Raw genomic sequence first — 25,282 nt, 5'->3', positions numbered from 1 at the left:
CGAAGCACAGCTCCTCAGTCTTAGCACTGGTTTAGCTATAAAACAGGAGAGGCAAGAGAACTTCATCTAACTTAATGGCCATGAGGTCTGGCACAGTCATTATAACCATGGCAGTTTTCTGGGTGGGAACCTTGGCACAGAAGCCTGGCACTGAAGTGAAGATTCCATTTCAGACCAAAAACAGGGATGCGTGTATTATGAGCACCAGTGGCACAACTGAGATGAGAGTAAAAATTGAATGTAAAAATCAGGGGAAGAGCTATTTGTGTGAGTTTGCTAGTAAACCGTCCTTCTGCCGGGCATACAACCAAGATCCACGAAGATTCTGGGAACAGCTTAGCCAGGATCTTAAGAAGACCGGTAATCCATGTGAGCCTCAAGTGTTTAAGCACAGCATGTGCCCAAGGGCACCTACTCCTTCTCAGTTTAGGCAAGTTGACCCCAGTACCAACCAACAAGCTGACACCTCCAAGCCAGAGAAGAAGCCTCCACCAACAAAAAAACCCACCACCAAAAGACCAGCTACCACCAAGAAACCAGAGCCTCCAAAGAACAAACAACCAGAAGATGAACCAAACCCGAAAGCTGTGAAGATTGCAAAGGACCATTGCACCTGGTTTTTCCAGACATTCTGCTCCTATATTATTGAGATTTTCTTATAATCTACAGGTAATCTGAAACTAACCCATTTTTTTCATTTTTAGAACTAAATGTGTGTAAAATTGACTGTTGTTATTGATTCTGATTTATGAACATGTTACATTTGTCATTGTTATTATTAGGTAAACATGCAGTCATTACAATAATGAGTAACGTACAGTGCATAACGTGATACAATAAATAAAGGGGTCCTACTTTTAAAATATTAGGGTCTACTATGTTAGGGGGTGATACAGCATGATAAAGCTTTGATGCAGTCATGATTTACAGTATATTAAATCAGATTGGGTTATAATTATGTATGCAAAGTCAGAGAGGGTTAAAAGAATATATGTAAAGTTACAAGGAATATGAGAACTCATGGGTAGTGGTAATATGCAAAGTTGAAATGTTGGTGTAGAGTCTAATGGAACAGTGAAGGGAGTTCCAGATGAAAGTAACAACACAAGATAAATCTTGCAGAAGACAATGAGATATGGTGGTCCGAAAGGAGGTCAATCTAAAGTGTATGTATAGAGAAGGATTAAAACCCATATCAAGTTCATATTCTTGTCTGTGTTCTCCCTCGATTTGTCCTGGTGACCTTTGTCATAGAAACAAGCAATGATTGAAAGACCAACATTTTACAGTTTTGATCAGAACAGGAAGAGCAAGGGAATCTTCCAATATGGACACCAATTCTAGTGAAAATTGTATACAAGGTAGATTTCCATTCCTTATTCTTTCAAAAATTAAAAAGCAAAGTTTTGCCTATACATAGACTTTAAATCATTGCATAATTTGGCAGGCCCATGATTAGCCATGATTAAATTACATGTTTGAATGTAAAAACCTCCCCTAATCTGGCACCTCCTTTAATTTACATCTTTAGTCTCTAGGTATACAGTATATTTATCCAAAACGTTTCCTTTGCTCATACTGTATGTGCATTTTTCCTCCCTTGTCTCTGCTTTTGTGCTGGTCCTCCATTTGAGCACCATTCTCTATTCCTCAGCCTTCCAATCCTTCTAATACAGCTTCCTAATCTATGAATCTTTTTTAGAAACCTTCATTCACACCATATTGGTATCTGCTGTCACCACAATGTTATCTGCACTAAAACAGCAATTGCTACACCTCTGTTACCATATGTACACATCACTGACAAACACGGCACTGTAAAAATGTATAGTATCAATATTATAATTAAATAACAATTTAAAGCTTCTTACTAGTTAAGCTTTAAATAGGTTATCTACATTCATGGGGACTGGCAATCTGAGGTTTTTGCAGCAGTGAAATTGCAGAAAGTCCAGCAATCATGAAAACAACCCTCCAGTGTAAACAACGTTTTATGTAAACATGGAAGCACCCAGATTTGTAAACTACTGCAACATCGCAGAGAAGCTGCAGAGTGCGTTGTGGTAGGGCAGCCCATTAACACTCTTTATTGCTTTGTACCACATTGCATGTAATGTGATGTGATACAACGCACATGGCTAGGTACGCACATGGCTAGGTACATTGGGGTACCATTAGAAATAATGGCACCGCATCGCATCTGACATTGCAATATGTGATGCAGGTTCGTGTGCAATGTCACATGTGCTCCCAGTTGTGAACAGAGCTTAAATATAAAGCATGAGCAATTTGGTCTCCGTGAAGGCTGCTAATAGACAAATTAACAGATCACATATACCCCCCAATAAATTGGTGTCTGTGCCCACCCAGCTTTTAGATTATTGGAATTCTTCTACATAGGTTTGGTAGTTAGAAACATGTAAACTGCAGTTATTTGTACTACAGTACGATTGCATTGGACTTGTTTGGTCAGTTGAAATGCAAAAATAAATATGCATAGTTCTTTAACATTTGGTTCACCTGTTGAGCAACTACTCATTTGTAGCATCATTTATATTGACTTATTTGCATTTGTCTTATCATTCTTGATATAGTATTATTGTTTTCTTATTTCTACATATTAAAAGAAAGACATTTTTAGACAGGTTCTCAAGTTTTTAAGAAATAAAGCCAGCAGTCCCTTTTGAGCCCCCTCCCTTCCTCTGCCAATTACAGATTGATTTTTTCCTGGCAAAAGTAGACCAACAGCTATAAAAAAAATGATGATGGGTCAATGTTTTCATAAGTGGTACAGAAAGTCCTCCATTTTCCTATGTACTTTTCTCACATTTCTCACACAGAAATGTCTCTGTGATTTTTGTTGTTCTTGCACTATAAGGTTCCAAATGTTTTCTGTAGTAATGTATTCAGTAGTTAAAAGGGCTAAGTCAAGCATGTGGCCCATAAACTCCTTAATTGCAGCCTGCTAAAGTTCTCCCTGCCTGCCTACCTTGAGTGAGCAGAAGAGAGCTCTAGCAAGCAACAGGCAAAGTGACAGCATATGCTGATGTGGTTCTGTTGAGCAGCTAGACGGCATGACCACAGTTGACAGTGACAGGTGGTGAGTAGGCAAAATACTCAGCTGCAGATGTGGCTCCGGGCACTGATTGTCAAGTGTTGGGCAGGTATGATCTTCAGCACAGCCCTAGTTCATAGTGATGCAGGTCTTTGCTTGCACAGAAAAAGGCTGTGTGAAGGTGTGTCAGTTTGACCTTGTCACTTGAATGAAGGTGGTTTGGCAGGCAGGGAACAGTGTGTGGTGGACATGTGCTGGGCGGTGAATCTGAGCTGAAGAAATGGTGAGGAGATAATTTGGTCTGCAGAAGGGAGTGGGCAATACATCTGAGTTGAAGGTGGTGGACTTGAGTTTGAAATAAATTAGTTAAATGATAGGCTACATGACATGAGCACTGCATTCACTGCACAAAGTATTATGAAATACAGTGAGAGGTCAATGATGCACTGGCGGAGGTACTGGTACAACAAAGTTCCTCAGCACATGTGCTGGGCTCTGAGCAGAGAATTTGATCACAATGCTGCAGCTGCTCTGGTTAGTCCAAGCAGTCAAATCCTTTCAATAAGTCATCAGTAAAGTATGTGTTTTTTTTCATGATTTCTGGCACTTTTGTCCACAATGAGATTAGTTTTTTTCTGATTTAAAGTGCACTTATCCTTAAAGATAAACTTTTCAATGTGCAGCACTTCTATGTGGCTTTAATAGATACTTAAGCATTGTAAACAATGATCACCAATGTGGCATGGAGAAACCTGAAATTTGTTGCTGGGTAATATACACTGAGTGGCCAGATTATTATGACCACCTGACGTTTGTAGGCAAATTAGTTATAATTTTGCGCTGAAGTTGCTAGAGGGCCAGACCATTATAAATAGGGAAGCAGGTTGTTTACCACGACAGTAGAAGTGATTTTTTTCTGAAGATATGGATAAACAATGCGATTTAACAGCCTTTGAACGTGGGATGATTGTTGGCGCTCTGAGCCATGGAGCGAGTATCAGCAAAACAGCAGAATTTGTTAAATGTTCAAGAGCAGCTGTTGTTAAAGTGTTTAAAGATTGGACTGTCAGCCGAAAATCTGGGTCTGAACGTGCGAATTGTGGCCGTCAGCGACTAGTCAGTGTTAGGGCAGAACGGAGAGTGGCAAGACTGGTACAAGACAACAGAAGGGCAACAGTGCAGTGTCAGATTCCTCGCATCACCTTTCAACATCTCGTGGAGTAACGAGGCGGCCCAACAAAGTCATCTGGTGGAGTCATCTCGTGGCCCAACAAAGTACTGATGGGGTGGTCATAATAATCTGGCCACTCAGTGTATATGCGCTTCGTCACAGTGCTGACACATACAACAGTGCTGCTCACCTGGAATCTCTCTAATGCTCTCTCCAAAGCTGCCTTGTTAGCCATTATGTACAGATCTGGAAACGAGCCTGGTATTGCATTGACACTGCAGAAGTTCATATTATCTACTAGAGCTCCAAGACTCTGGGGCAAACTCTGTCCTTCAATAGGAATTCATGTTGAGTCATGATATACCCTACCAGCCACAGTCAGATTTGGGAGGAGGGAGACTCCTACAGAGGCCATGAACAGAGCTTTAGGCTTACTGTCTTTTAAAGGAGAACTATGGGGTTAAGGCTTTTCCCCATAGTTCTCCTTAGGGTAACGGGAGGCCACAAACTAGTGTCCTCCCATCACCCTAGGCTCGGTATACCGTGAGCTACAGCTCACTATATACTGAGACCGCCGCAGTATACCGTGAGCTACTGCTCGCGGTATACTGAGGCGCCGCAGCTGAAGCTGATCCCGACAATTATGCCGGGATCCGCCCAGCTGTGTGACTGACAGCTGGCTCTGCCTATCTAGAGGCAGAGCCAGCTGTACCCGCCCCCTCCCCCATCCGATCCGCCAGTAAGCGCTTGCGGATTGGGGAGGGGGGAATCCAGCCCCTCCCTGTCACGGCAGAGAGTAGTGACAGGATCGAGAAGTGAGCGAACACCTGTATGTGTTCGCTCACCTCCCGATCTACTGAGCCTACCTGTGACAGTCTCATTGTCACAGGTCGGCTAGAACTATGAGGTGAGTGAAAAGCACTCACCTCATAGTTCTCCTTTAATACCTGTCAACCATGACTGACGCACAGGACTAAAGGTGCCCATACACCCTGCAATCATCAGATTAAAATTTTTGTACGATGAATGAACAGTGCGATTTTCGTACCGCGGTCCCATCCTGCCCCGACCATCGCACAGTTCAATTAGCGGTCTTTAGCAGAAATCACCTGGACGAATTTCGTTAATCGACCGCACGGATTTTCGTTTGCGCATGAGCAGTGTTAATCGTACGAATTTTGACGTACGGAAACGCCACCAACCTTGCGAAAATCGTACGATTGACCAAAGTTTTCTAGCCTGCTGGAAAGATGAATGTCGTACGATTGTACAGTGTTTGCGGTTGTAGACTCCCCATTAGCCTTACGAATATCAGACGAAAACGTGTTAGCAAACAAAAATCAGCCGATATTCGTAAAGTGTATGGGCAACTTAAGACTTGTCTGTGTCTTTAAAGAGCCTGAAGCTGTACAAACAGAGGGGTTATTCACCTGTCCTGGTCTTTGTAAGGTGTGAATGTTTTCCCAAACCCAGAACATCTCCACAGAGAGCCAAGGATAGAAGTCACACTCCAAGCCCAGGATGCAAACAAATCCCCAACATATCCTAGGCTTATATATTATTTTTACATTTAGATTTATTTATCATATTTGATAATTTAATTCCAACCATACTGATTAAGATAGGGTTCAGTCACAAGCTTGTTTATTTATTGGTAACAAATCAAACAAAATTGAAATAGGCTTTATCCCTTATCCCCGCAGCCTCTTTAGTTAATTTCATAGAAGGTAATTCCACAGCATTTAAAAACAATGCATAGTATTTGTGTACATATTTTCTTAGTTTATGAAATCCAGGACTAAAAATTATATATTTATTGTGCATATCAAGCAAGTGTAGTGCTAGGCACCATTTTACATATTCAGCAGGCCAATCTAAACTGCTTTATTAAAAAAGATTGTTGTCTACAGAGCTTAATAGCTCAAGCTCTGATTTACACATATGACTGAGATAGTCAGTCAGAGATTTGATCCACCTACCCCACTATTTAGATGGGGCCATATGAAGTAAAAGAAAGACTGTCTAAAAACACGTAGATGTTACACAGTCTGATGTCTAGGTACACAAAGTATTATTTTTGTAAAATAAAAATTGTATACAGATGGTTAAAATTGTATCAGTTTTAAAGTGTATACACTTTAAAAATAAAACTGAACCAAAACAACTTTGTTTAAAGGTGAATAGTAGAAAACTAGATGTTTTGTGTTACATGTGTTTGGATTCCAGATCATGCTGCACAGCAAAAGACAGTAGTCTGAGCTCCCCTTCTATACTCCATACTGCTTGTGTAGTGAACAATACAGCACATATTTTCACTTCTACAGTTAGGAACACAGAATGTCAGTCCTACTCACTGAGAAACAAAACTGCATTCACATATACAGTAAATAGCAACAAAACAGCATACAGTATACTGTGAGAGTCCAAGGATTCAGTGTGCACAGGGGACAGGCTTTGCAGTAACTTTCTCATCCAGATGAAACTAGCTCTATGGAAGTTGTATTCACTACATAAGACACAGCAGTAGTGATTGGCATCCCCCTGAAACCCACAGGGCATGTCTAAGGCAGTCAGTGTTCTTGTGGGAGATTGGGCATCTGCTGACAGACAGTGTGCCTGTGTAAATGCCCTTAAATGAACATTTGGATGTCCGCAATGGGTAGGGATGGGGGAGGAAATAAGAGAGGAGGATAGTTCTCCACCCTGCACCAGAGGCAGATGTAGATGCAACAGAAATGGGTGTGGAGTACTGCTTTAAATCTAACAGGAAAAATGTGCCATACAGATTAGGTAGGTGGTTACCTGCAGTTCTTAACTTAGGGTGATGTTGCATTATTATGAGTCAGGTGCTGTATATGAGGCCTTTAACATCTAACAGACATAAAAGCCACAACTCATATTATCTATTTTTAGCGACAGCTCATAACATCTATTTATATCTCAGCTTTCTCCCAGGGCCACTATAAGACATCAGTCCTAAATTGACCCTCTACATTAATTTTCATTAGGAAAGTAGAACACTTCCATTTAAATGTTGGGACAGGGACTATAAAATAATTGCTAGAAGTATTTTTCAATGTACAGCTAGCTTCCTATAATTTCCTAACAAACAAACCCCCAACTGTAATTTTTGCCACTTTTTACATAAGGAAAGCCATTAGCCATTTACATTTAAATAGCATTGGCTGTAGAGTAAGGGGGGTTCCACTTTAAGGAACACAGTAAAACTAGAGTTACATTGCTGCATTGTTTTTTGTTAGATATGTTTTATTTAGTTGTTTTATAAATCCTAGATGGATTGGATGAAAAATGTGGTTATTTTATCTGCTCTGATGTATGCATACAAATCCCAGCAATACATTTATACGGCAAAACAGTATATGAATTGGAAACTGAGCTTCGTAGCGCGCCGGACTCTGGGCTGCGTAGCGCGCCGGGCTTTGGGCTGCGTAGCGTGCAGGGCTTAGTAGCGCACCAAGCTCTGGGCTTAGTAGCGCGCCGGGTTCTGGGCTTAGTAGCGCGCCGGGTTCTGGGCTTAGTAGCACGCCGGGTTCTGGGCTTAGTAGCACGCCAGTCTCTGGGTTTAGTAGCACGCCAGGCTCTGGGCTTAGTAGCACGCCGGGCTCTGGGCTTCGTAGCGCGCCGGACTCTGGGCTGCGTAGCGCGCCGGGCTCTGGGCTGCGTATCGTGCAGGGCTCTTGGCTTAGTAGCGCACCAAGCTCTGGGCTTAGTAGCGCGCCGGGTTCTGGGCTTAGTAGCGCGCCGGGTTCTGGGCTTAGTAGCACGCCGGGTTCTGGGCTTAGTAGCACGCCAGGCTCTGGGTTTAGTAGCACGCCAGGCTCTGGGCTTAGTTGCACGCCAGGCTCTGGGCTTAGTAGCACGCCGGGCTCTGGGCTTAGTAGCGCGCCAGGCTCTGGACTTAGTAGCGCGCCAGACTCTGGGCTTAGTTATGCACCGGGCTCTGGGTTTAGTAGCGCGCCGGGTTCTGGGCTTAGTAGCACACCGGGCTCTAGGTTTACTAGTGTGCTGGGCTCTGGGCTTAGTAGCACGCCGGGCTCTGGGCGTAGTAGGGCACCGGGCTCTGGGCTTAGTAGCGCGCCAGGCTCCGGGCTTAGTTACGCGCCGGGTTCTGGGCTTAGTAACACGCTTAGACACAGGGCTTAGTAACGCGCTGGACGCAGTGCTTCGTAGTGCGCTGGACGCAGGGCTTCGTAGTGCGCTGGACGCAGGGCTTCGTAGTGCGCTGGATGCAGGGCTTAGTAATGTGCTGGACTCTGGCCTTAGTAACGTGCTGGACACAGGACCCACCTGAGACCCCTCACAGCCCACCTGAAAGTGACCCTGCAGAGTACACCATAAATGCTGCACAGCCCATCTGAGACTCTCTATGGTGGGTTCTGCAGGGGTCTCAGGTGGGCTGGTTGGGGCTGCATTTTCCTCCCAGCTCTTCTTACCTGCTCCTGCTGCCTGGCCTCCTCTGCCGCCGGATTGGCCAGAAGTGACGTGATGCCCCGCTACCTCTGGCCACTCATCTGCGTCGCTGTCAGACTAGGATAGTGATGGCGAATGTTTTTGAACCCGAGTGCCCAAACTGTGACGTAAAATCAATTTATTTATCTCAAATTGCCAACACTAAAAATAACTTTAGAATTGCGTTGCAGTTCGGGCACTCGGGTTTACAAATCATCACTGCTTAGGTAACATAAGGAAACACACATATTCAAATATTTATACACTCATTAACCACTTGCTGCCCGGAGCAATTTCTTACAGTTGCGCACACATGATAAAAACAGAATTTTTGGCTAGATAAAAGCTTCAGACCCCCCAAACAATGATATATTTTCTGAAAGCAGAGGCCCTGCAGAATTGTAATTGTAGTTGTAATTTTAGTTGTAGTTGTAGTTGTAATTTTTCTATGTTGCACGGTATTTGCGCAAATGTTTATCACATTTGTTTATCACATGTTAAAACAAGTATTTTTAGGATGAAATTTAGTGCACAGAAACAGAATATAATGGCCAATTTTTTGGTAAAATATAAAAGACAGGGTCACGCCGGGGAAACCGCAAAAAACTACAATAACACAAATTTCCCATAGGCGACGCTTTGAATGCTTTCACGGCTCATCAGTTTAGTGCTATTAGTGATTGATGGGCCAAGAATTATTGCTCTCACTGCGACGTTCGTGACGATACATAACATGTGTGGCGCAATTTTTGTTTTTGCATGTAGGCGCATCTGACGCCTGTTTGTGTTGTATGTGCGTGCACATGGGGAGCGGGGAACCTTAAAAACATTTGCATTTTTAATTTTTTTATGTTACTTTCATTTTTACAATTTTTTATTTTCACACTCAGCTTTATTGCTATCACATAGAGGGCTAAAAAGCCACATATGTAATAGCAAATATAACGTGACAGGTCCTCTTAATGGAGACATCAGGGGTCTTTCATACCCCTAATGTCACCTAGGGACCCCAAAGAAGCGGATGAAGCAGAGATCTGCTTCATCCTATGGCTCTAAGAGCTCGTTCACACCACTTGTAGTGCGTTCCGACCCAATTACGGCCAGAACGCACTGGCCATTAGCGGGCCATTGAAGTGAATGGTGCCGTAGCCACGCCGTCAGGAGCGCGAGGCGAAGACAGGGGTAAGTTTAAACTGCTTTTAAAGCGTTTTTTTTTTACTTTTTGCATATATCTACTGCTTGCTAGCTGTAGATATATGCAAAAAAACCGGAGGGTTTAGAAACCCTTTAAGCATCGAACAAGACTCCTTGGCAATTGAGGTTATACTGGTATCTCAATCTTTATGTTTACAGGCGGTGATTTCAGCAAATAATGTGGAATTGTTCAAGAAACTTTTGGACGATTTCTTAAGGGACCGTAATATACAGGGGTACGGGTACTCCTAGAATGAGATCCTAATAGGTTGGACTTGATGGACTAATGTCTTTATTCAACCTCAAATACTATGTAACTATGTAACAAAGGCAGGACAGCATGGAAAGGTTCTTGTACATACTTTCAGCACAACCAGGTACTCGCCACATCTCCATATGTGGGGGACCATTGCAGCTTGCTTCCCCTAAGCCAGAACAGGACATGACATGAAACCTGCACATAGGATTTCTTCCCAAGGAGGGGAGATTCCTGCAACAATCCAATCTCTAGGTCCAAAGGCCTCGGAGAAGAATAGTTTTCACAATGGCATCCTCACCAGGCAGAAGACCAGGAGGAATGACCATGTGCCAAGAAGTGTATTCAATATTTAAAGCTGAACTTAATCCTGAATGTAAAAACTTGTGATCAGAAAGGATTTTTATTGCAGAAGAGACATACTACATGTTTTCTGCAATAAAGGCTTCTTGCTTTCCTCCTCACAAAATGCTTTAGAATTTATACTGAGCTGCACATATGCAGATCAGTGTACATTCTTCGCACACTTCGGGGCTGGGATAAATTAACTTCTGTGTACATTCTCAGCACACTTTAGTGCCAGGATGAATGACCTAATGTGAGCATGTGCAGGAATAACGTCATCCCAGCCAAGCCAGTTAAGATGGCTAAAGGCCCCGAACTGGAAGAAGCTGGGGAGAAGCTGTCAGTGCCATTGAGGAAGCTTGGGTAGGGTAGGTGAATATTGGGTGTAGTTTCACTTTACTATCTTCCCAGCCAGCTCAACAGGCCCCCCAAACTTGCTGATTGGCTGGGTCACTAAACCTCCATTAAACAGAATTCCATCTCTCCAGCATACCCTGCTGGAGCCAAATCAAACAGCAAGTGACTGAGAAAATACATGTTTAGAGAACACTAAAAGGCACGCACAGACCGCTTAGACTAGAACCCTCTGCTCCCTACAGAATCACAAAAAGGCTGTAGGGAAGGGTATAAAAATACTACATCCATACGCTGCACTAGCTTGTTGTGAATAGAATGCAGTACCCTGGATTTTCAAAATAGCTGCAGTTGCACATTTTATGGTGATTGTTTATCTTTTACAGGTATGGCTTGGTTTAATAACTTTTGTTCTGTTCTGGTGAATGTTGGTATTTTTTATTATTTTTTCTAAACTTTTTAAAAATATTTGTGTGAGGAGTCCACTTCACTTGACATATGACTATGGCTGATAGGACCTGAAGTGTGCCATGGTCCGGGCGGACAGTAATGCCAATAAGGGGGCATACTCTGATAGTGTGAAATGAGGTGAACTCCTGACTGAAGAACCCCAGGGATGGGTGGGGGGGTTGCTCGGAAGACCTCCCGTCCCCAGCAGACATATCGGCGCTGCTTAAGTGGGGTAAGGAGGCGCAGACTCCTCCCACAAATTCAGGCTAACCTGTTAGCCTTCCAACTTGTGTAAGGAGTCCACTTCACTTGACATATGACTATGGCTGATAGGACCTGAAGTGTGCCATGGTCCGGGCGGACAGTAATGCCAATGAGGGGGCAAAAACCAACTCTAGTAAGAATATTACCCCAAACTACATTATGCTGCCAACTTGGTAAAAGCATCTGCCAACTCCGCCTATGGGTCTGGTATGTACCTGTTAAAGCACGAAGAATTCCAACGTCCTAAACGCTTGATTATGTGAGCGGGGACTCCCTGGCGAGACGCAGCTGACGCTGCCCCTATGCGGAAGGAATGACCGGAGTACTGCTTGGGATTAACCCCTACCTGGCTAAGTAGCAACCTAACGTGGATGATGAACTGACTTGTGGATATTGGAGTACTGGGAAAAGGCAACAAAGGACTGCCCGCCCCCTTCTGGGCTAACCTGGACATGAGACTGTCCAGCACCATCACGGGGCACCAAAGATTGTCGGAAGGGAACAACTTTATCTCGGTAGGTGCACCTACCTGATTCGTTTTGCTCCTTGCCAGCGTCAACACGAAATGACCCGGGAACCTGACCAGCTGCTCTTTGCAGATCCCTGCGGCACTGGCGCAGGAGCAAGTGAATTCTCCCGGTCGCAGAAACCCGTAAAAAGCTAGATAAATTGCAGCTTTTAATACTAGGCTCTGCAGAATACCAAAAGGTGAGTTATCTAACATGCCCGACATTGCTCGGAACAGGTGACCGGTTATGGGCAAGAGCGTGAGAGTCACCTGCCTCCCAGCTTTCTGTAACCCTTTAAGGATAGCTTTGACCGGGTGGGCTGCGAATAAACTCGGCCTGTCGGGGTATGATAGAGACAAGAAATGTTGCACACCTGCGAGGTACAACCTGACGGTATTATATGCAAGTTTTAGATCCGTGTGGCAATATGAAATAAATGCCAGGATATACGCCAAGCTACCCGGATACTGCGTAGCATATAGGACCTGAAAAAACCTGAAAGCCTTCCACGCAGTACCGTACGCTTTGCGGGTATTAACCGACAGGGAGTCACTGATGAGTCGCGTTGCGTTCACCTGGTGTCCCCTCAGTCCAACATCAGTAGATGGAAGGCTGGCACGGGAGTAGACACTGCGTCTGCGTCTGGTCTCTGTTGGAAGAAAGCGTGGATTTTTAATCTAGACAACGCGTCCGCTGCCTGATTGCACATACCAGGAATGTACGAACAGGAAATATTGAACTTGTGCTGCAGAGAAAGCCAGGTTAACCTACGCATGAAAGGCATGATTACCAGCGCTTTAGACCTACCCTTGTTGACGTGGCACCCTGTCCGGAGATTCTATCAGCAGAAAGTCATCCAGATAGTGCAAAACCCTTTGACAACCTACCTGATGTTCCAAAATCCAGTGGAGGGCTTGTGCGAACGTGTCAAACAACCACGGGCTACTCTTTGACCCGAAGGTCAGCTTGACAGCAAAATAATATCGATCCCTCCATTTAATCCCGTGCCATTGCCATAACGACTGTTTGATGGGCAGCAGTTTAAACGCATCCGATAGGATGATGTACTGTATCACCTGATCAACCGAGGAATATTTGAGGGAAAATTCCTCCGATGGAATCAACTAATTCAAACTCGGAATATGCAAAGAATGCGGAGCTGACAAGTCATAAATCAAACGATATTTATTGGAGAACTTGCCACAAACCAGCCCAATGGGGTTGACCCTCCACGAAGTAAACGGGGATTCGGAGAACGGGCTGATGACAAAACCCTTCTCCAGCTCGTCGCCCAATAAAGAATACACCCTACCCGGGTCCGCGGCAGCAGACATCAAATTGGGACACTCGTGCGACGTTTGCGGGAGAGCGATCAGCCCCGTGTGGAACCCCGAAGTGAACCCGTCAATCAGGAACTCCATCAACGCGGGGTTAGGATAGGCCCTTAAATACTCCGCCAGGGCCACCACATTCACCCTGCTTAGTAACGAAGGCTGCGCGCTGCGTACCGTGCAATTGACCTTGGGATGCGCACTAAAGCAGCCCGAACAAATGTGCAACAGTCGACACTGCGGATAATTACAGGACTTGTAATTAAAATTGTTGCAAATCTGGGCTTTCCCCATACACTGGATCGGCCGACCCAGCTTGTCATACTGCGCGGAGGTGCCGCCGGGCGGGTTAGGTAACAACCCCGACGGTCTAAGAACCGCGGTCGTGTCGGCCAACGCCGGGGTGGGGCACCAGCTAGCCGTGTGCGCGGACGACTGACAGATCGTGCCTACAAAAGAGCTCTGTGTCTATCCTACCCCAGTTGGACACGAACTGGAACTGCGCCAGGCCAGCGGCGGCCTTCGCCGAAAAAGCCCTGTGGTAATCGTAGAAGGCAAAACCCCCGTACCTGTGCCCCAGATCCACCACCAAGTACAAATACATGTCTAACTCCTCTCTACGAGCAGGGCTCGCAGAGCACACCACATCCCTGTACAAACCGAAGGCCAAAACAAACTCGGCCACAGACAGCTTGCGGTTTAACCGAGGATCCCTGGCCTTCAGTATGACAGAAACATCCCCGCAAGCGAAGGACTTGTTATCCGTGATGTCCTGCGTGGCTACGAGCAGCGGCGCGAGGTTCACATCCTTGCCCTCGAGAATGTCTTTTTTAAGGTTAGCCGGCACAAAGTGCGCCGGCGTAATATTAGGGGGATAAACCATCGTACCTGCGTGCACGTCACCCCGTGTGCCGGATGTGCTAGGAATGACCGCGTCCGTGCCCGTAGGGACCTGCGTTGCCGCTGCCGCCGGAACCGGGGTGACCAGCTTCTCCAGATTTCCCGTCCTCTGCTGCAACTCGTGCAACGAGGTGGCAAAACCCATTCAGCGCTGCGTGAAGCTGAATCAAAGAAGTTGCCAGCGTCCGATCCGACATGCGCTCGGAACAGATGCTAGCGGTAGCAGGGGGGAACAACAGTTTGAACAATTCCGCCTTCCTGGCCGTGGCCGAGAAAGGAACGCCCCTCTTCTGCAGCTCCAAAACCAATTTCGGAATCGTCAATGCCAGAAGAGACGGAGGACTACCCTGTACGGAACCCCTGGCAGTCGTCGGGGGTAGAGACACGAACTCCTCGCTCTCCGAAACGTGCGACATGGTTGCCGTAAGCACTGAAAAACAAGAACAGCAATGACACTGGTGTGACCGGAGCGAAATCAGTGACAGACCAAATGAGCAACAGTGAGTGCCGTACCCCCCGTGGTGGGGAACACTACTGGAACGTGAACCGTTAGCCCGGTATGCGGCAACGTGCCGTATCGTGAACCCAAGAAATGCCTGTGGCCACCCTAGTGACAGTGCAACCCACCCCCCCTAACTACACGTCAGTATGTATCGAACGAACGTATGATGTATGACTGAGCCTGAGGAACTAAATACATGTAACAACAATTATCCCCAGTGCCTCCGTAGTGTAACAATGCAAATGTCAGGCAACGCACCGGACCGTGCGTCCACGTAAATGTATGGTGACACGCATGAAAAGATGTGGGCAATGTGATGCTGCTTAAGTGGGGTAAGGAGGCGCAGACTCCTCCCACAAATTCAGGCTAACCTGTTAGCCTTCCAACTTGTAATATTTTATATTTTGTTATTAATATTTTATTATATAGTAAACATTTTTTTACTTTACTATCGGGGGCTCTGAAGAAATGTCCGGGTTCTTCCCTTTTAAAATAGAAAAAGAGCTTGAGGACACAGAGTCCTCAATCTCTTTTTCTGCAGCCCCTGTTTTAAAAGAACAGGAAGCCTGTATACTGAGTGTTCCTGTTCATTTATAGTCTGTGCAGACCGTATGTTTAGAACTTCCTGTTCATTCATAATTGGGGACTCAGTAAACATACTACCGTATGTCCTCAATTATTTACAAGCAGTCAGCGATCAGCTGATCGTTGATTGCTTGTAAACAATCTCCATCCTAACTTGCTGGGCTAAGCTCTTTCTCTTTTGACAGCTGCCTCCTTCCCCACACCAGAGGCTTGGCATCCTGTGACAGCTCACAGCTGTCTCCTCCCCCACACCACTCTCATCCTGTCACAGGAGGCCGAGTGGGGCGGTGCAGGAGGAGAGCTCGGCCTCCTGTGACACCCCACTACTCACATTGCTCTTCTCCCCGCCCCGCTCTGCCTATTTTTCTTCTCCCCGTTGGATGCTGCTTTGTGTCAGAGGGGACCAGGGATGCACCACAATTTCGGCCGAAATATAGTACTTTCGGCATCTAGCCAAAAGTACCATTTTCGGCCGATATGTTTCGGGGCTGAAATTTCGATGCATGCCTAATATATATATAGTACTTTGCAAAAGATAAAGCCATTTGCAAACATTTTTTGTAAAGTTAGGATGCTTATCAATGAACAACTTATAAAGTACATTAACAGAAAAAAAATAATTCTAAACAATATTTGGTGTGTTCTCCCTTTTACCTTGTAAAACATCATCAATTCTCCTAGGTATACATGCACACAGTTTTTGAAGAAGCTCAGCAAGCAGGTTGTTCCAAACATCTTAGAGAACTAATCACATTTCTTCTTTGGATTTAGGTGCTCTCAGTTGCTTCTCTTCATGTTATCTCAGACAGACTTAGTGATGTTAAGATGAGGGCTTTGTGGAAGCCATACTATCTCTTCCAGGACTCATTCTTCTGCTGATAGTTCTTTATGATTTCGTATAATGTGTTCATTGTTCTGCTGCAGAATGAATTTAAGACCAATCAGACACCTCCCTTATGGTATTGCTTGATGCACAAGTAGTTGCCTGTACTTTGAGGAAACCATTAATTCTGTCCAAATCCCCAACTCCATTGGGTCTATTCACTAAGCTGCCGAGGGCAGCCAAGTGAACAACCGACCCCAAGTGAAGTGAGCCGAACACTGTTCGGCTTTTCACTTCAGGCTGGTACGGCTGATTTCAGCCGTATATCGACTGAAATCAGCCGTACATCGTCTTGCTTCGCGTGGCTTCGGGTCGGCCAAATATGCTCAGCATGTTCGGCCGACCGGAAGTGCAGAAGGAGTTCGACTCAGCCGATCCAACATCTGGATCGGCTGAGCCGAACCTCCGGCAGGCTAATCACTGCTGTTCGGCCTATTCTTATAGATGCCGAACAGCAGTGAGTGAATAGCCGAATCCCGCTGAGTAATGCATTCCAATGGGCCAAAATGTTTTGGGTTTTTTTCTATTCTGACACGGCTCCGTGTCAGAATAAAGAAAAAAAAGAAACAGCAGTGTTTCTCGCCTTGGCGGCCGGGAGCAGGAGACTCCCAGGGCGCCAGGGAGAGTTAGCAGGTAACCAGGGACGCTGATCTCTCTGCAAGTGGCCGGAGCCAGCCGTAACATCACCACTCGGCCAGCTTTGGCTTTCAGCGCGGCTCAGCCGAGCCAATGCATATGCGTTCGGCTCGACTTAGCCGCTCGGCCACGTTTCGGGAGCTGTACGGGTTATAGTGAATAGCCCGTACAGCACCCCTTCGGTTCTACTGAACCAAAGGGGTCCTGGGGCCGACGCTAACCGAAGGATCGGCCGAAGCTACGGCTAGATCCTTCGGCAGCTTAGTGAATAGACCCCCATGTGTAGATATGCAGCCCCAAACTGAAAGGAATCTTCTCAATGCTTCTCTGTTGCCTGCAGACACTCATTCTCGTACTGCCTTCCTGGCCTTTGGTAAATAAATTGCTTTCTGCTACAGCCAAATATTTCAAATTTGAACTTATCAGTCCAGACTATGTACCACAATTTTCTGCTGTTTTTTTTCTTGCTTGGCCTTGTTTCCATATCAGAGGCAGTGGCAGAACTACCAGGGTCACCGCCGCAACCGGGCTCTGGAGTTCCGCCACTTGGAGGGGGCCTAGGACAGGAGGAAGGGGCCCCTGGTAACTGCTGATTACCAGGATATTTATTATCCCGATAACTGCTAATGTCAGTCCCGGGACCTCTTCCTCCTGTCATGGGCCCTACACGCTTCACGCTGCTCCCCTCACCTTGTTCCGGGCGCAGCGTGAAGTATGATCCAGCCGGCGCAGCAGCCATTGAGTGGGAGCGGTGTTATCCCCGCCCCCTCATCACGCAGAACTGCTGCTGAGAGCTGCTGCGGACACAAAGGGGGAGATATAGGGAGCTGGAACTATGAAGGTGACATAGGGTCCGGGAGCGGAAAGCTGGGGAAGTGAAGGGGGAGATAATGGGGAGCTGTGGACATGAAAGACATTCTTGTCTAAAATTCTTGTCTAAAATTTGTTTTAAAAAATAATTTTTTTTTAAAAAGGTCACTAGGTACGCCTCTGATCAGAGGTACAGCTTTTTAGCTGCAAGACCTTCATAAAGACTTGTTTTTTTATCTGCTGCAGCTACCATGACCAACTACTGCATTTTAGGCCCTCCACATTGTCTGTTTATTTGTGGTTCTGCAGAAGAGCTTACATAGCACATCTACAAGTACCAATCTTCCCTAAAACTTCAGCCTGTGAGAGACCTTGTTGGTGCAGTAAAGCCACCCTGTGTCTTGTTGCCGTGCTCAGTCTTGCAATTGTGTAAGATTTTTGACATTGAACTACACATTTGATTGAAAGATTACAGTCACTTGCCCTTGAAGGAGGAATGTCTACACTTCTTCTAATTTTTAGTGCTTTACTTGAACTTGAACAGTCACTGTGAAAATCTCAGCATCCAGAAGAATAAGAAAGAACTTCTTCCGCTGCACATCAGCCACATAACTAATGGTTTGGGTGTAACACTTTTTCAGGGATGACTCTCACAAAATCTTCTTCAGCCCATACAGCCTGCCTTCTTAAACAGAGAGGCAGTATCCTCTAGGCCTGTACTCCAGCCCTGAGGCATTAAAAACAGGCACACAGCCTTCCCAACAGCCACCTCCACTCCCCAGAGGAAGGATAGGCAAAGGACCTCCTTTAAGCTACAAAAAGACAATTCTGGAACAAGGAATCTCCTTGTTCAAGAGGGGTTGGCCAGCTGACAGAACAGACAGGCCTTTATGTACCCACCCTTGACAAATGACTCTGGAGTCTCCTCAGCAGAAAAACTGCTTTTGCAAGACATAACACAAAAGGTAAAGTAAAACAAAACATAGCAAGGCTTTTAGGAAACATATTACTACACTAGGCACTATTAAAACCCTTCTCTTCACTTGAGTGCCAGTGCAAGACTATAAAAAATTAATAAATAATAAATTACAAGGGAACTCACAAAACTTATTTTCTCTTCCACTATGACCAGTTGCTTCCAAATCTGCTGTCTAACATGCAGAAAGATGAGGGGGAGTATTCTGACTTTGTTTGTATAGCCTGAAGAGGCATTGGCACCAACACAAAAGTATAGACCTTTTTAATTTGAGCCTAACAGCCTAACACAACTAGACTTTTGGTGGGTGAAACATGCATAGGAGACTTTACAAATGGAGGCGTAGTAATCCTAGATCACTCTGACCACTTTATCTGCCTGTGCAAAACTACAGCTGAACAGGGTTGTTGAGTCATGGTCCTGCATTTCCAGGAGCCTAATGGCTGTAAATTCCTGATTAGCAGCACCGGGCTGCTACTTAGCCTTTTAATGCCTATAGAAACAGTAAGGGTGTACTTAGTGTTTCACACATGGTTTCTCCATTTTTGGCTTTATGTTTGAAAAATAAATAATGGCACGGTGTAATATGTCACGTGTTGTTTTTCTTGTGAGGTTGTATTGACCTAATTTTAACACCTGCTAAGGATCGGATGAGTTTTATTATGTCTTGATACTTAAAACCATAGAATTCAAAGAGGGCGTACTTTCTTTTTCACATGACTGTATATGTACACTAATTTATTAGCCAAAGGATTTGTACCCAGATTTGAACCCAGAAAGGCCACTCAGCTTTTTTCTATTCAGCTTCTTGACATTCTGATTGGATTAAGCTGATGATTCTTGGTGATTGTCTGATGAGTAGACTGGAGGTAGAGAGGTAACAATGGAAATTGCAGGGGCTTAATCAGAAAAATGGGCTCTTTCCTGTCTGGTTGTGTAGTATGGAAGAGGAGTGTCAGTTATGAAATAAACTGGATAGAATTAGGACCTGTTCACACCTAGAGCACTGCACTAAACGCAAGATACCATACAGCTAGCACACACCATGGCACAGTGTACATAGCAAGCAGTACCATGTGCTGGGTGCTTTGTGTTGCCATTCATTTGAAAGGCACCACAACACACCTCCCAGTGGCCATGTACTACCTTCCCACCGTCAGAGCCTAACAGTAAAATGAATAATGTTAAATGTTTATAATAGCTGACACATTTGTTGTGACCATAGCCTTTTTGAAACTACCTATATTTGATAGTAGGGATGCACCGATACTGATACTAGCCCAAATGCTGTGATACTTACCCCCGATACCGGTACTTCCGTTCAGAGGGAGATTCTGTTCAGAGGGAGAAACATGGAGCATGCAATTGACTCCTAGCCCAGCAGGGCACCAAGGTCACTATATGGACTTGCTCCATGCTAGGGAAGTACCGGTATCAGTACTCGTTATCGGTGAGTACTGAAAGACAAATATATCGGTACTTGTACTTGATACTGAAAAAACAGTATCGGTGCATCCCTATTTCATAGAGATATTGTTGACAAAAAAGTTGTTGGCAAAATTATTGATTTTTTTTCCTGCTTGTAACTCTACAATGTCAGCAGGAATTAAAAGTGATTTCTACTTTGTTTGTGTCTGCTTAACAACGCCAACTTACCTTAAAGAGATTATGTTGCCACGTCAACAAAAATCTTGTGTGTATTTATACATGTTATTTACTTGTAAATCCTCCCTTGTGTAGACATACAAAAGTTCTAAGACGTCTGCTGGGTGCCACCATCTTGGATGTCATGTCAGCAGCCGCAGCAGACTCCAGAGCTGCCCCTTAAATTACACTTTATGACATTCCCCTTCATTCCTTCCCCGGCTGCTACGTAAAAGGTTATGTAGAGAGGTGAGGAGAGGGGCAGTGCAGAGATTAGTAATTAGACACATCCAGGTGACTAAGGGGGACATGATCACCATGCATAAATACATAAATAGTCCATATAGTGACCTTGGTGCCAAATTATTCACTTTAAGGTCACTGCAAATGACAAGGGGGCACTATTTGTGTCTGGAGAAAAAGAGGTTTAACCTTTGCATATGGAAAGAATTCTTCACAGTTAGAGCTGTGAAAATGTGGAAAAGACTCCCCCAGGAGCTAACTCTAGCTAGCTCGGTTAACTGTTTTAAAAAAAAATCTGGATGCATTCCTAAATACACAGAATATTACTGGATATTGAGTTCTTAGAGGTATATTAAGCATCAGAGATTGTTGATCCAGGGAATATCTGATTGCCTTATGGAATCAAGAAAATTTTTTCTTTCCCCTGTTGGAGAAAATTGAACCATGCTTTATAGGGTTTTTTTTTGCCTTCCTCTGGATCAATGGTGGGTAATTGTGGACATTGTGTTCTGTTTTAGGTTTCTTTTCTTTTTTTTTTATTAACTATGTAACTTTGTAACTATGTGCAAGGAAGGAGGGAACTACGCTGGGGAACTGACTCTTCCTGGAGTAGTCACATTTTCTAGCTAGCTTAACGGCATATTGCAATTGAATACAAAAATCATTAATGGAAAGGAAAATAATGCCAGCATTTAAAATACTTGATTCTATGTGGCTTTACTAGCGATATTCTTATTTGGTGACAGGGTCTCTTTGAGGGTAATTTATTTATGCTGGCACAACAAACCCATATTCACGTCAAGCCTCCTAGAAGGGTCAAGAGACATTTTATATAATATGTATTTTTGTATAATATTTTATACAATATAGATTTGATTTGAGCTTATGTAAATATCTCACGTGACATCAACATTGTGGTTTACCTCATTATAAAACAATTTTGAACCGATTATAAAGCAAAACGTTTACATTGATTCAAATTTGTTTTATATAGTACACACTGAATTAAACAAATACAATGTTGGAATGTTTAAGTAGATTCAAACCTTGACTAGATGACATTTACAGGATTATTCACTAAAGAGCCGAAGGATGAAGCAAAAAAAAATAGGAAGAAAAATTAAAGTGGCCAAAAAAAATAATGTAAAGTTACACATAAAAAAGAATTAAAAAAAAAACATTTTTTTAAAAAAAGTCCCCACCCATACATACACACATGCAAACATGCGTCAGGTGCCCATACCTGCGAAAACAACCATTGCGCCCATTACGCTGCACATGTTACATATCGCCGCGAACGTCGCAGTGAGAGCAATCATTTTAGGGCCATCAATCACTGATAACACTAAACCGATGATCTGTAAAAGCTTTTAATGGTCAATTTTGGGTATGGTAGTTTTTTGCTATTTCGCGCGTGCACGCAATTTTTAAGCTTTTTTAAGCTTGTTTGGTGTCTATTTACCCGATGTGACCCCATCTTTTATATTTTACCACAAAATTGGGTAATAGTAATTGTTTCCTAACATAATGTTAAAAAAAAAACGTATTTTTTTCTAAATTTTCAGTAACTTTTCCTAAATATAGTAAAAAATAAAACCCCCAGTGGTGATTAAATACCACCAAAAGAAAGCTCTATCTGTCCCCAAAAAATGGTATAAAATTAATTTCAGTACAGCGTTGCATGACGGAATAAATATCAAAGTACTGCAGCTCTGAATACAAAAAAATGGCCTGGTCAGGAAGGGGGTGTAAACACCTGGTCTTCAAGCGGTTAAGTACTTTTTTCAGGATTTTCATAATTTTGTGTTTTTTTGCATTTCAGTCCTGCTAATCTGCTCTGTCCTCTTTCAGCCACTTCATGTGTACATGCACACACTCTAATGCGTATCATTGTTCTGGACCAGTTTCCTTGCAGAGACAACAATGGACTATGGGGGGAATTGATCAAAACTGGAGCAGACAGATACCATAGTAACTAATCAGCTTCTCTCTTCAGTTTGTTCATTTAAGCTTTGTAAATGAGAGAGAGAAGCTGATTGGTTATTATCCACAGCTGCTCCAGATTCTGTCTGCTTCGGTTTTGATAAATGTGATGTGTTAACACTGCTGCTTGCATTCCCCACCAGGGTGCATGTGATAACACAAGTTGGTAAAAATGCCACCAGCACACAAAATGTTTTACCAATTCTGTTGCAAGCGGCGCCATCCGCGGTCACTTTGAGCACCCAGCTTGTTTATCTTTGGGATATCCAGTAAGGTGTGCAGCAGGACATCCGTATATACAGGTGAAACTCGAATAATTAGAATATCGTGCAAAAGTAATTGCAGTAAGTGCTGCAAAAGGGGCCCAAACCAAGTGCATGCTTGTACTTTTCAGAGGTCCGATATTGTTCTATGTACAATCCTTGTTTTATTGATTGTATGTAATAATCTACTTTTTTGAGGTTGTGGGTTTGGGGTTCTTGGGGTTTTCATGAGCTGTAAGCCATAATCATCACAATTATGACAAATCATGGCTTGAATTATCTTGCTTTGCATGTAATGAGTCTATCTCATATATTAGTTTCACCTTTTAAGTTGCATTAGTGAAATAAATTAACTTTGCACGATATTCTAATTATTCGAGTTTCACCTGTAGATGATAACCCAAGAGCACAACTGTTGGGTAGTGGTCTCTTCATATCAGGAAAGGATCTTAACTGCAGGATCACCAGGTATTCTACTTCAAGCCACCATTCAAACCTCTGCTTTCAGCGAATGCACATGAAGTCACACTACAAACACGCTATCATGTGTTGTAGTTACATAATGGGGGGCCCATTTAAATAAATGGATTTTCCAAACGCTCCCCACCTTAACGGGTGTAAACCTGTATGGGCACTGTAACACATGCACAGGTGTTAACATAAACTAAGAGATCTAAAGTAAAGCTCTGCATAAAAACTCTTGAAGTAGAGGTCCATGTGGAGGGGATGGGTATATGCGCCAAATCTTATACAATTCTCTAGTTAAAAACTGACAGTTTGGTATGGAGTCTTCCAACCAATGGCTACAGTCAGCACCAGAAATTCAATGCTAGAATTGGTCAGATTGCAATTGCTGTGTAATATTTACGGCCGTCCTTACAAATGCATGTACTATCAGCAGTGTGAAAATTGAACACTAACAAAAAAAACAACAAAATCCATTTTTCATTCTTCCAGGTGACACCAAGAAGATGGGGGAATTCCACACAGATGATTTCCAATGGACTCTCCTTGTAAATAGATTTGACATTATTTAGAAATCTACTGAGCTCTTCCCTAAAGCCACATCTACAAAACGCATGGAACAAGAACTGTATTATATGGAGACTTCAGTGTGCCACGAACAAATATTGTATATATATAATATGTATAACATGGTTTAAAGCAATCTCATTGCATTCAGTTATTTTTTTTTTGTACTTTTATTTTTGCATTATGTTAATGAATAAAATATCTATGTTTACAACGTACTCACTGTACAGTCCTTTGAAGAATAGTTTAATGGATTCTTCATCCATCAGCAGATATCACTTGCCCCTGGTTAAGGTGTATCTATTGCCATTTTTGTGTCCAGTATGGAATAGGGAAGGATTAAAACATCTGTCAGTTTGGGTTTCTTGCTGTCTGTCCCACTGGGGAGATTTCTTTCTTTTCTATGTAGAAATTTGCTGTTTACAAGCTGTTCAAGTTAATGATCGGCGGGCACATTTGAAAGCAGTCAAGCGTGATACCATTACTTGCTGTTAGGAATCAATCACTCTCCCTGGATGTATCGACTGTGCCACTTTCAAATGTGATCACTGTCACCCGATCATTAACTCAAATGGATGACAGTTGCGGGTTCCTGCTGCAGAAAATTGCAAGTTCCTGACACATGAATCCCTAAACACACCTAAACTACAGGTGTGAATGTGACTTTAGGTTAGCTCTGAAAACAGTTGCATGTAGGGATGCACCGATACCGTTTTTTCGGAATCAAGTACGAATACTGATATTTTACTTTTGGTAGTCGCCGATACTGACTACAGATACTGGTGCTTCCGCTGGCATGGAGCCAGCTTCCTGGGCATTCAGGAAGCCAGTTGGCGGGTAATGACATGCACGTTGTTTGACCGGCTTGATTGTGATTGGCCGGGAAAGCCTGCTTCCCAACCATTCAGCATCTAGGCGGCCAATCAGGAAGCGAGGCGGCAATTAATGACTCAACTCCTGGCATGCTGATTGGCCGGGAAGCCGGCTCCATGCTGATTGGCTGGAAAGCTGGCATTCCAGCCAATCAGCAAGGAGACGGCTGTTTGTCCGGTTCGATGCTGACTGGCTGGGAAGCCGGCTTTCCCGACCAATCACAATCGAGCCGGTCAAACAACATGAAGCCAGCTTCCCGAACAATCAGGAAGCCAGGCAGCCTATCATTACCCGCCAGCTGGCTTCCTGATAGATATTGCAGAGGAGTTTTTAACACTATAGATAATTTAAGGGGGTTACCGGTATATATCGTTTTATTTACCTGACTGTAATAAAATCATATATTAAAATATTTTAAAAACCATTTAAAATAACAAATATTTTAAATATATTTTTTTTAAAAGGTGTTCTGGGAAGACTGAATCTCGACTATTCAAGTAAGTGATTGTCAACCTCAACCATCAAAGCCTTTCTATCTGGGCAAAATTATTTA

The 25,282-nt window shown here is 43.8% G+C and overlaps 1 protein-coding gene across 2 annotated transcripts; it reads left to right on the top strand.

Annotated features, from left to right (window-relative positions):
* FGFBP2 (fibroblast growth factor binding protein 2) lies at positions 1–23,859 on the top strand. Of its 2 annotated transcripts, XM_018571166.1 has the most exons (3): positions 1–669; positions 5,134–5,137; positions 18,278–18,288. In XM_018571166.1, exon 1 carries the CDS (start codon positions 75–77, stop codon positions 660–662), a length of 588 nt encoding a protein of 195 aa, XP_018426668.1. In that variant the 5' UTR covers positions 1–74; the 3' UTR covers positions 663–669; positions 5,134–5,137; positions 18,278–18,288. The 2 variants fall into 2 exon arrangements, with proteins under 2 accessions (XP_018426668.1, XP_018426667.1); XM_018571165.1 differs by lacking the exons at positions 5,134–5,137; positions 18,278–18,288 and adding an exon at positions 23,782–23,859.
* Positions 23,860–25,282: the final 1,423 nt, after the last annotated feature.

The sequence above is a fragment of the Nanorana parkeri genome, unplaced genomic scaffold (assembly GCF_000935625.1).
Source record: "Nanorana parkeri isolate BGI_ZX_2015 unplaced genomic scaffold, ASM93562v1 scaffold1690, whole genome shotgun sequence".
NCBI lineage: Eukaryota > Metazoa > Chordata > Amphibia > Anura > Dicroglossidae > Nanorana > Nanorana parkeri.
This window is presented reverse-complemented; position numbering and strand designations above follow the sequence as displayed.

Excerpts from the sequence above, each read along its gene's own strand:
- FGFBP2 (XM_018571165.1), top strand. The coding sequence starts at position 75 with ATGGCCATGAGGTCTGGCACAGTCATTATAACCATGGCAGTTTTCTGG.